Below are 13,303 nucleotides of genomic sequence, written 5' to 3' on the forward strand. Positions count from 1 at the left end.
TATGGGAGTCTATGGGTCTCTATGTGAGTCTATTGGTCTCGATGGGAGTCTATGGGTCTCTATGTGAGTCTTTGGGTCTCTATGGGAGTCTACAGGAATCTATGTGAACCTCTCACATGGCAGCGCCGCCGGTGTTCTATCTTCGGCTGGCCCCTTCCATAAATTAAACTTTTACAGATACATAGAGACTCATAGAGACTCATAGAGATACATAGAGACTCATATAAACTCATAGAGATACATAGATACTCATAGAGATACATATATACTCATAGAGATACATATATACTCATAGAGATGCATAGAGATGCATAGAGACTCATAGAGACTCATAGAGATACATAGATACTCATAGAGATACATATATACTCATAGAGATACATATATACTCATAGAGATGCATAGAGATGCATAGAGACTCATAGAGACTCATAGAGATACGTAGAGACTCATAGAGACTCATAGAGATACGTAGAGACTCATAGAGATACATATATACTCATAGAGATGCATAGAGATGCATAGAGACTCATAGAAACTCATAGAGATACATAGATACTCATAGAGATACATATACACTCATAGAGATACATATATACTCATAGAGATGCATAGAGACTCATAGAGACTCATAGAGATACGTAGAGACTCATAAAGATACGTAAACACTCATAGAGATACTTAGATATATATATAGAGGGGAAGGGAGGGGAGGAGGAAAAGGGAGGGAGGAAGGCAGGAGAGGGAATTAGGGGAGGTAAGGAGGAGTGGGAGGGAGGGAGGGGATGGCCTCGTTAGCACAAACATTGACGGCGTTGCTGCCAGAGGGCGAGGATCGTTGGAGGCGCCCCGACCCCGTCCGTCCGACCACCGCTTTGTGCCGAATCGGAGAACGTCGCTCGCAAGCCCAGAACCGCCAAATCCATCTCCATGACGTCCAGAAATCCAGAAGCGCCGCGGGGTCTTATTCCCTTTAAATGGTTTATCCCGGCAAAACGAATGCCGTCGCCTTTCTCTCTCTCTCTCGCGTGTCTCTATCTCCCCCGTGAGTTTGACGCGAGCCGGCGCTGGACATTCCACGTTCCCGTGGTGGGGATGGTTCATCCGTGTGGTTAAATATGCCACCGATGCTGGCAGAACAACGTCACGGTGCTCGAATTGTAAATGTTGTAGTGGGTTTCCTACACTATACACTATACACTACACTATACACTACACTATACTATATACTACACTATACACTATATACTACACTATACACTACACACTACACCATACACTACACTATACACTAAATACTACACTATACACTACACACTACACTACACTATACACTATACTATACACTACACTATACACTATATACTACACTATACACTACACCATACACTACACCATACACTACACTATACACTATACTATACACTATACACTACACTATACACTATACACTACACTATACACTATACACTACACCATACACTACACTATACACTACACTATACTATACACTATACACTACACCATACACTACACTATACTATACACTACACCATACACTGCACTATACTATACACTATATACTACACCATACACTATACACTACACCATACACTACACTATACTATACACCACACTATACACCACACTGTACACCACACTATACACTACACTATACACTATATACTACACAATACACTACACCATACACTACACTATACACTACACTATACACTATATACTACACTATACACTACACCATACACTACACTATACTATACACTACACTATACACTACACACTACACTATACACCACACTATACACCACACTGTACACCACACTATACACTACACTATACACTACACTACACCATACACTACACTATACACTACACACTACACTCTACACTATACACTGTACACTACACTATACACTACACTATACACCACACTATGCACTACACTACACACTACACTATACACTATACTATACACTATACACTACACTATACACTATACACTACACTATACACTACACCATACACTACACTATACACTACACTATACTATACACTATACACTACACCATACACTACACTATACTATACACTATACACTACACCATACACTGCACTATACAATACACTATATACTACACCATACACTATACACTACACCATACACTACACTATACTATACACCACACTATACACCACACTGTACACCACACTATACACTACACTATACACTATATACTACACTATACACTACACCATACACTACACTATACACTACACTATACACTACACTATACACTATATACTACACTATACACTACACCATACACTACACTATACTATACACTACACTATACACCACACTATACACCACACTGTACACCACACTGTACACTACACTATACACTACACTACACCATACACTACACTATACACTACACACTACACTATACACTACACTATACACCACACTATACACCACACTGTACACCACACTATACACTACACTATACACTACACTACACCATACACTACACTATACACTACACACTACACTATACACTGTACACTACACTATACACTATACACCACACTATGCACTACACTACACACTACACTATACACTGTACCCTACACTATACACTACACTATACACTACACTATACACTACACTACACACTACACTATACACTGTACACTATACACTACACTATACATCACACTATACACTACACTATACACTGTACCCTACACTATACACTACACTATACACTACACTACACACTATACACTACACTATACACTACACGATATACTACACTATACACTACACTATACACTATACACTACACTATACACTACACTATACACTACTATACACTACTATACACTATACACCACACTATACACTACACTACACACTACTATACACTACATTATACACTACACTACACACTACTATACACTACACTATACACTACTATACACTACACTATACACAGAGGCGTAGCTTGGATATTTTGCGCCCGGGGACGAACTATAAAATTGGCACCCCCTCCCCCCCGTTTAATCACATTTTACTCTTACATCGAATAAGGAATAACAATTTAAATTTTAATGAAACATTGTATTTAAAGGAGAAAATTTATATAAATTATATTACATGGCTCACTCAGTCACTGTCGTAGACTGGTTGACATAGTCTACAAAAGATACATTTTTCTTGATTTCACTGTCGCAAACTGGTCAATCACGTAATAAAAATCTGTTTTTTCCAATGTTTCTCTTTCAGCACGCAAATACCACAAAATAAGTTTCAATTTTCTGAACGACCGCTCACAGCTTGCAATTGAAACTGCTATTGTTAATCAAATTTGCAGTGAAATTCGCAAATTCGGAAATATGTCGTCTCCATAAAACACAATAAAACCAAGAAGATCCAAAGGAGTTTCTGGTCGAACTTCATTCCGGTTACTGAGCAGCATTTTGCAATCTCCAATTTCTGTGAAAAGTTCGTGGACATTGATGTCGGTGTCATAGAAATTTCCGAAATCTGTGCAATTTCGACGAATTGCATCGACATCTGTGTCGGATAGAAGAGTTTTGACGTCCAGCAGAAATCCAAATTTTGTGTTCAAGTCTTTTAGTCGTAAAAACCGTGTTGACATCTCCTGTTGAAGTCGATAAAATACGCTCTTCATAACGCGTCGTAGTTTCCGCCACCAAAAACCAGGCCAGTGACTAAGGCTGAAAGACTGCGCCTGTCTGTTGTTTGGGACGTTCTTCCATGTAAGTTCTTAATAGGCGCGCGTACCAAAATGTAATTACATGACATGTAGGCTGTGTGTGGCGGGATATATGAACTTTTAGGTTGAGATGTAGATTTGTGCAGTAGTTTCAGGCTGCCGCGCCCGCCGCAATCAGTTATAATGTAACGTTGTAAGCCTCATTTTGGCGCCCCTTTACCTTGGCGACCGGGGACATATGTACCCCCCTGCCCCCCCCCCTAGCTACGCCTCTGACTATACACTACACACTACACTATACACTACACTATACACTACACTATACACTACACTATATACTACACTACAATTGTAAATGCTGTAGTGGGTTTACTCTCCAACATAACCGGTGAGTGCTGAACTAGCAATGAATTGGCCACGTTTTGCTCGCGCATCAACGCCTTTACTAACTGGCCGTGTCGGGTGGTGGCGGGCGGCACTTAACAACAACACATTCACGCGACCTCACCCAACATCAGCAACAACAGCTAAACCCACACCTCTGTTTAACGAGCGCGTGGCAGAACAGAACAAAAAGAGTAATTTGCCCGAGCCCACGTAGGCTCCAGGAGACTCCATTAATATTGATTCACGCCCCGTTGTCCACCCGATCAATTTCTGTCACCGCTCCCCCGCCCCCCCCCCCGACATCGCGGCTGTCGACGGCTCCGATATCTCTTCTGATTCGCCGCCGTCTAAAAAAAGCAACAAGCCAAGGGGAGAGAGGGAGAGGGTGAATGTCCTCCCCGCCGAGGCGCTGCCGCTCGTCTGCTGCTCTGCGCGGTGCCGAGCCGCTGGTGGAAATTCCACATTCCTCTACCGTGGAATGGCGCGAGCTGTTGACGACTTCCCCGCATGCACGCACACACAGTGTGGTACTCGTGTTAGGTAGCAAGACGTAAACTTAGCATGACAACTAGTTCCACGTGAATCTATTGGTCTCTATATGAGTCGATTGGGTCTCTATGTGAGTCTATGGCTCTTTATATGATTCTATGGGTCTTTATGTGAATTTAGGGGTCTCTATGTGAGTCTACGGGTCTCTGTGTGTGTCTATGGGTCTCTCTTGCGAGTCTGTGAGTCTCTACTGTATGCGTGCACGCATCGACTCATGCACTCCAGAACCAAAGTAGAATTGCTGTGGCCAGGGCAATCAAAAGCCACAGTTAGACACCAGGACCCTAACCAGCGGGGATCTGAGCGTCTCAGAATTGTTGAAACCACGGCCGGGCAATCAAAAGCCACGGTTAGACACCAGGACCCTAACCAGCGGGGAACTCAGCGTCTCTGACCTCTGAGCCTGTGGGGTCACCTGCTGCCCCAGGGAATGCACCGTTTAAGGAGTGGGGTTTGTGTTTTTCATTTAAGTGGTGTGCCCGCTGGAATGTTGCACGCAAACATAAATAACTGCAAGCACGCACCTCTCCACTTATTCAATTAAAACGAATAACTCGCTTCAGACCATTAAACAGCCCAACGCACTCAGCCATCACCCGGAACGATAAGGGAAAGGTGAGCGATGGGTGGCAGCAGCGGCGGCAGCGGTGGCAGGGCGGCCCGTGGCCGGAGGGGACGATTGGGGCGGACGATTGGGGAGCCGGCTCGTGATTGAGTGGCGGCCGAGGAATGCCTGGCATCTTGTTGGGCGCGACGCGATAAGCATCGCCGGCATGCCGATCCAAGTAGCAATAGCGTCACGCCCGTGTGGGTGAGGGTGGCGGCGGTTACCTGCTCGTGGTACTCGATGCCCATGCTGAGCGTGTTGATGAGGATGGCCACCATGATGCCCCGGTTGAAGTACTTGCTGTCGACGATCTTGCGGAGGCAGTGCGCGAGGGCACGCAGGCAGCGCCGGCAGGCACCGCCACCCTCGCCCTCCTCCTCATCCTCCTCCTCGCCTCTCCCTCGCCTCCTCCTCTTCCTCCTCCGCTTCTTCCTCTGCTGCTGCTGCTGCGTCAGCTGCGCCCGCTGCCGTCTCGCCGCCGCCGACGCCGCCGCCGACGCCGCCGCGGCCGCCGCCGCGTCCCATGCCGAGCGATCGCCGCAGCGCCCCAAGCTCCAGCCGGCGTGGTGCGGGCGCGAGTGCACGACGTCACGCGTGAACTCGTACACGCACTCGCCCGCGCCAACGCCGGCGCCACCGCGTGCGGTGACATGGGCCTGCGATGACAGCGAGAGTTCGATCAGTCGGCCAGCGGCCCCCCGGCAGGACGGTGTTGGTGGGTGGTGGAGGAGGCTCTGGCCCCGAGGACGGGGACTGGCGAGCCCGGACGTTCGTCCGTCGACGGTGAGCGCCGTCGGCTAGGTTTGCTCATCGGGGGTTTTGCACGGTCAGAGATAATTACTCACCATGTGAACTGCACCAATTCACATCCTCGTGGCCGTCGTGATCATCGGTTGGGTCAGTCAGTTTTAAGAAGCGCCACAGTGGCTGGGTGAGATGATTACTCCCTCACCTGGTGTGCAGGAGATTGTGGGCTCGATCCCGACCCTGATACCTGCTGTATATGTGGAGCTAACATCTCACCATGGTGGCTAGGAGATTAACTACCTCGCCTCATATGCAGGAGTTCGTGGGTTCAACCTGACATCACCTCTACTTGGAGTTCGCGTGTCTCCCCGTGGTTGCGTGGATTTTTATCCGGGTCCTCATGTTTTTTCCTCCACATTTAGAATCAACGTCACACATTTGGCTGTTGCAACAAGTTCCCACATGGTGATGATGATGGTCGCTTCTGATAAAAGAGTTACAGAACAGCTCAATGGGTGGCCTGACACTTGGTACAAAAATAAAACCATTTACTTTTTTATTTAGCCCTTCCTTCAAACAAAAACAACTTGTGACGCTCATGGTTACGCCGCCACCGTGTCTCGTCGTCGACAGAGAACGACTCGGAGGCGTGAGAAATCCTGAACAAAGTGGGTGCACGAGCGACCGCCTGCTACCACAAGCAATGGCCCGAGGTCTGCAGTCCTCTCTCTATATTAACACTTCCTACCGACCAATCATCGAGTAAAGCGCGCCAGGAGCCACAAAGCCCTCACCTCGTCCTCCTCCTCCTCCTCCTCTTCTTCTTGCCGGTCTCGATCCGCATCTGAATTATATCCTTCGCAATTCTCATTCTCGTCGTTTTCCGAATCGGAACACAAGTCATCATCGTCATCGTCGTCGTCGTCATCGTCGTCGTCGTCGTCGTCATCGTCATCGTCGTCATCGTCGTCGTAGTCCCGCTGGGCGTGCCGCCGCATGGCCGACACGGCCTCCGCGCACAACGAGCACTTCTCCAGCTTGCAGGGCAGCACGTCGCCGCGCGCCGCCCCTGCGGAAAACGACACCGAGAGGGGGGGCGCCCCCCCTCCGCAGCACGAGCCTGGGGAAGGGGAGGAGAAGCACAGCCACAGCGCACGGCACGAAATGCTCGATCGCTCGCACGGCGCTCGCTCCCTTGCACGGCGCTTGCCAACGCCGCTTGCGTCCCCCGTCGTCGGTACGATGATGCGACGGTGACGTCGTCAACACGCGACGATGTTACCGTACGACGTCACGCAAAATTACGTCTCCTAACGCGGTCGGAGACAGTTGTGTGATTTACGTTTCCCGAGGGTCGCTTTCTAACAATGCAGTGGTCTACGATGCTGCAAGCGCGATCAGTCGGGACAACATTGGCGTAAGAAAAATATTATGAAGTCAATGTCAGGAGCGCAGCTGTGCATTGTGGGAGCAAAACTACAGCACATTTAATTGGACTGTAATTGCAATGCACTCGACTTCAATGTAGTGCATTAAAATGCCAATCCATTAGACGTCGCATTGCAATGCATTATAATTAATTCCAATGCATTGTGGGAGTCAGCACCGCAGCACTTGGCATTGTAATCGCGATGCAGTGTTGAAAGAGTGCAATGCAATTGCAAACGCAGGCCCCACTGCAACGCGGTGTGATTGAACATCAATCGCAACGCATTGCAGTTGCCGGTGCTACGGCACACCGCGTGACGACCGCGTCGCAAGCGAGCAGTGGGATACGGCGGCTCGGTAAACAACGACAACAACAACCACAACGACCTCCAATTAACGTGGTTGGCTACGCACGGTGCGAAAGAAATTCAACATACATACAACCTACTATACACAACACAATTCACTAGATTTTACACTACACTACTATGCACCACACTATACAATACTATACACCACACTACACTACTATACATTGCACAATACACGAGACTATACACTACTATACACTATACTCTACACTATTATGCACGGCTGGCTACATACGGTGCAAAGGAAGCTCAATTTACCCACACACACGCACACACACACACGCAAGCGTATGCACAAGAGAGGAAGACCGAGCCAATGGCTGCACTCACTGCGAGCTCCCACAAAGTGCTGGAGCTTCGTGTACGGATCCATCGGCGGCGGCGCCGACTGAACCCTCTTCTCCTTCCCTCCGTCAGACACCGACGCCACCACATGACACGCCCCGGCGCCCCCCGCCGCCGCCGGCGCCTCTCCGCTGGGGGGGCCTCCTCCCTGGACCTGAGCCACGGCCGCGGCGGCCGCGGCGGCGGCCGCGGCGCTCATCCGCGCCACCGAGCGGAGCGACTCGGTGCGCGGGGAGGCCGCCGCCGACGAGTGGCGGAGAGGCAGCGCGTCAAGGTGGCAGTCCGCGTGGTAGACGCTGTGCACCGACTCCGAACTCGAGGCCTGCTGCAGGCTCGGGCCTACCGGCAGCATGAGGCTGTTGGAGGGACGCGCCGAACCGCCCCCGCTACCGCCGCCGCCGCCACCGCCACCACCGCTACCACCACCGTCGTTGCTGCCGCCGCTGCTGCTGCCGCCGCCGCTGGAGCCGCCGCATTCGCCGCACGCTTGGCGCAAATTTCCTAACTCGCTCCCGAGTAGCCGGGAACTCCCGTTGGCGTTTCCGCCGCCGCCGCTGTCAAACACGACGAGCTTATCCGTCTTCTGCCGCTGCTGCTCGGAGCCGAGGTGGTAGTGGTGGTGGTGATGGTGGTGGTGGTGATGGATCAGGTGGTGGATCGAGCGCATCCTCTTCCGCCGCCGCCTCCTCTTCCTCTCCGCCGACTCCTTCGCCGGCCTCTGCCGCCTCCGGCCGAACGCCACGGCGGTGGCCCCGGCCGCGCCGCCGCCGTCGGCCCTCCCCCGCCGCCGGTCCCACGCCGCCGAGCAAAACCCTCCGGCGTACTCCGCGCCGGTGCCGTACTCCCCTCCGGCGCAGACGCTCCCGGTGCTCGCGACGCCGCCGCCGCCGAAACTCCTCCTGCGTCTCCGGCGGCGGCGCCACTCGCGGTAGGCGCGGCGGGCCTGGCGAGCCGCCTTGCGGTACACGTGGCCCACGTACTTGAGCAGCTCCTCGTAGCAGCTGCCCGGCTCCGAGAAGCTGGCGAGGGTGCTGTCGTTGGAAAGGAAACGGGCGCGCTGCTCGCGCATCAGCTGGCACTCGCGCTGCTTGGTCTCGGAGAACTGCGTGGCGATCACCACCAGGCACAGGTTGATCATGAAGAAGGAGCCGACCTGTGGGGGGTCACGCACACGGCGGAATGTAGGGGGGGGGGATTACATTGTGCAAGAGCGCAGAAGGGTGGTCAACACATCTACGCCTCTACAGTGAGGGAAAAAAGTATTTGATCCCCTGCTGATTTTGTACGTTTGCCCACTGACAAAGAAATGATCAGTCTATAATTTTAATGGTAGATTTATTTGAGCAGTGAGAGACAGAATAACAACAAAAAAATCCAGAAAAACGCATGTCAAAAATGGTATAAATTGATTTGCATTTTAATGAGGGAAATAAGTATTTGACCCCCTCTCAATCAGAAAGATTTCTGGCTCCCAGGTGTCTTTTATACAGATAACGAGCTGAGATTAGGAGCACACTCTTAAATGGAGTGCTCCTAATCTCAGTTTGTTACCTGTATAAAAGACACCTGTTCACAGAAGCAATCACTCAATCAGATTCCAAACTCTCCACCATGGCCAAGACACAAGGCTGGAATGGGCTACAAGACCACCGCCAAGCAGCTTGGTGAGAAGGTGACAACAGTTGGTGCGATTATTCGCAAATGGAAGAAACACAAAAGAACTGTCAATCTCCCTCGGCCTGGGGCTCCATGCAAGATATCACCTCGTGGAGTTGCAATGATCATGAGAACGGTGAGGAATCAGCCCAGAACTACACGGGAGGATCTTGTCAATGATCTCAAGGCAGCTGGGACCATAGTCACCAAGAAAACAGTTGGTAACACACTACGCCGTGATGGACTGAAATCCTGCAGCGCCCGCAAGGCCCCCCTGCTCAAAAAAGCACATATACATGCACGTCTGAAGTTTGCCAATGAACATCTGAATGATTCAGAGGACAACTGGGTGAAAGTGTTGTGGTCAGATGAGACCAAAATGGAGCTCTTTGGCATCAACTCAACTCGCCGTGTTTGGAGGAGGAGGAATGCTGCCTATGACCCCAAGAACACCATCCCCACCGTCAAACATGGAGGTGGAAACATTATGATTTGGGGGTGTTTTTCTGTTAAGGGGACAAGACAACTTCACCGCATAAAAGGGACGATGGACGGGGCCATGTACCGTCAAATCTTGGGTGAGAACCTCCTTCCCTCAGCCAGGGCATTGAAAATGGGTTGTGGATGGGTATTCCAGCATGTCAATGACCCAAAACACATGGCCAAGGCAACAAAGGACTGGCTCAAGAAGAAGCGTATTAAGGTCCTGGAGTGGCCTAGCCAGTCTCCAGACCTTAATCCCATAGAAAATCTGTGGAGGGAGCTGAAGGTTCGAGTTGCCAAACGTCAGCCTCGAAACCTTAATGACTTGGAGAAGATCTGCAAAGAGGAGTGGGACAAAATCCCTCCTGAGATGTGTGCAAACCTGGTGGCCAACTACAAGAAACGTCTGACCTCTATGATTGCCAACAAGGGTTTTGCCACCAAGTACTAAGTCATGTTTTGCAGAGGGGTCAAATACTTATTTCCCTCATTAAGATGCAAATCAATTTATAACATTTTTTACATGCGTTTTTCTGGATTTTTTTGTTATTCTGTCTCTCACTGTTCAAATAAATCTACCATTAAAATTATAGACTGATCATTTCTTTGTCAGTGTGCAAACGTACAAAATCAACAGGTGATCAAATACTTTTTTCCCTCACTGTATATAAGAAACGAAACAGGTGGACTTCTCCACAAATATGGCTGTCGCCTGATGAAGCTGGTTGTAATCACTGGCGAAACGTCGTACTCAGATTGTAAATGTTGTGGCTTGGCTCTCCAACACACCGGTGTGCTATACTAGTATACTACACTATACACTACACTACACACTACACTATACACTACACTACTATACACTACACTACTATACACTACACTACTATACACTACTATACACTACACTATACACTACTATACACTACACTATACACTACACTACTATACACTACAATACTATACACTACACTACTATACACTACACTATACATTACACAACTATACATTACACTATACACTAGTGCTGTACTAGTGACGAATTGGCCACGTTCTGTTTACGTGACAACCCTTACTAGTTGGCTGTGTCGGGTGGTGGCGGGTTTTAACGACACATTTATATATTTACGCGATCTAACCCAAAAACCTCTATTATGGATTATATTGGTCGCGAAAGTCTACGTGTTAAACTGAGGTTATAAGAAGTTGGGGCGAAAGCGACGTTGGGTGTGGTGGTGTTGGTGGTGGGGTCTGGTCCGGTGCGGTGGGAACACGTCCAGCAAAAACGTTGGTAGCCGAACCACCATGGGCCGTGATGCTACACAGCCATCTACCACCGCAGGGCCACACGGCCGCACACACACAGCTGTACACACACACGGCCACATGCAAGGCCACACGGCCATACGCACGAACATACGCACGGACACACACATGTTGTGGGCGGGTCACCCTGGGACGCAGGTGGAACACTTTGAGGCTCCCACCGCTGATTGCGGCTGACAGGCGAAGAGGGCAGGCCGGGTTTTTATATTTTTGGTCGCCCCTTTAAATCAAGACGCGTCGACAGCAACGCGGCGAGGAGGCAGAGAATCGCAGCCCGGAGGAGAGAAGCTCAGAGCGGTGCGAGGCCGAGCCGCGGTTGTGCTCTGCGTTGATTGTGCGTCTGTGCGTGTGTGCGTCTGTGCGTGTGTCTGTGTGTCTGTAGGTGTGTGTGTGGCTAGGAGATGTTAACTACCTCGCCTGGTATACAGGAGGTCATGGGTTCGATCCCGACCCTGACGCCTGCTGTATGTTTGAAGTTTGCGTCTCTCTCTCTAATGATTATCACGGTGGCTCGGAGACATTAACTACCTCGCCTGGTACACAGGAGGTCGTGGTTTCGATCCCGACCATGACGCCTGCTGCTGTATATTTGGAGTTTGCGTGTCTCTCTCTCCACGCGATTTTTCTCCGGGTCCTCCGGGTTTTCCCTCCATATTTAGAATCAACATCACGTATTTACATTTTGACTTAAAACTTTCGGGACTGCAGGAATTCATATTCTAAGGTTCTTTCAGTAAAGTCACATCGATAGAAAAAATGATTATAATATAAATAAATACAGTGAACAAAAATATCATGACGTTTCGATCGCAACAAAGGGCCTTACACCTGGTGAAATAAAAAATTGTTTTCGTAAGCACGTGGTGAGTGAGCGCAAGTGCGCTGTGCGACTTACGATGATGAGCAGAATGAAGTAAATGAAGTTGTAGAAGGAGTGAACGTCCATGACGTAGTACATGATGTCCACCCAGCCTTCCAGCGTGATCACCTGCCAGGGAGACACATGAAGACAAAGTTCCCCCGTGTAGCCTGTAACAGACTGTTGGAGCAAGTGCTGTTAGCGAGCAGCAGCACCTACAAAGGCCGGCACCCTGCCACACGAGGCGGGGTGGATGGCCAGCACCACGCCAGGCCACCTTTGTCTCCCCCAGTGGCAATATTTACGCACACCGCACCAGGTGCTCATTTTAGGCCGAGTCGACCTAGGGGAGGCCCAAGACCGGTTCAGATAATCGTCACCGGCATTGGTGGCCGTGAGCCGGGAATCGAACTCGGGGTCGCCGGGTTAGTACCGCAGCGTAGCGCTGACCGCTGCACCACCACTCCCCACCGTACACAACCACACACACGCGCGCGCGCAAAGAGACATGGGCATGGATAAATAGAGGACACCATTCAATATTGCACGGGCTGGAGACCCGTACAGCTCAAATATTAATGGCACGAAAGTGTAAATAACATCTGAAAGCCATATGTTTTAATCATGAGAACACTCATGCATAATGGACAAATGTTACATTTTTTAAGGGAAATATTGCTTATTAGGGTTAAAATAATATCTGTCACAAAATCGCAACTGCACACACACACACAAAGATCCCCCGTGTAGCCTTGCCAGACTGTTGGGGCAGGTGCTGTTAGCA

At 49.7% G+C, this 13,303-nt stretch overlaps 1 protein-coding gene across 2 annotated transcripts in view; it reads right to left on the reverse strand.

Annotated features, from left to right (window-relative positions):
• The window catches only part of LOC144736031 (voltage-dependent T-type calcium channel subunit alpha-1G-like), a 93,322-nt gene that overhangs the window by 64,708 nt on the left and 15,311 nt on the right, over positions 1–13,303 (reverse strand). For both annotated transcript variants that reach the window (XM_078618672.1, XM_078618671.1), the window contains exons 6-9: positions 12,556–12,648; positions 8,184–9,351; positions 6,849–7,174; positions 5,532–5,963 (exon numbers count right to left, since the gene is read on the reverse strand). In XM_078618672.1, the coding sequence (XP_078474798.1) occupies positions 5,532–5,963; positions 6,849–7,174; positions 8,184–9,351; positions 12,556–12,648 (2,019 nt within the window). The remainder of the gene's footprint in view (positions 1–5,531; positions 5,964–6,848; positions 7,175–8,183; positions 9,352–12,555; positions 12,649–13,303) is intronic.

This window comes from Lampetra planeri, chromosome 58 (genome assembly GCF_965212315.1).
Source record: "Lampetra planeri chromosome 58, kcLamPlan1.2.h2, whole genome shotgun sequence".
Classification (NCBI taxonomy): domain Eukaryota; kingdom Metazoa; phylum Chordata; class Hyperoartia; order Petromyzontiformes; family Petromyzontidae; genus Lampetra; species Lampetra planeri.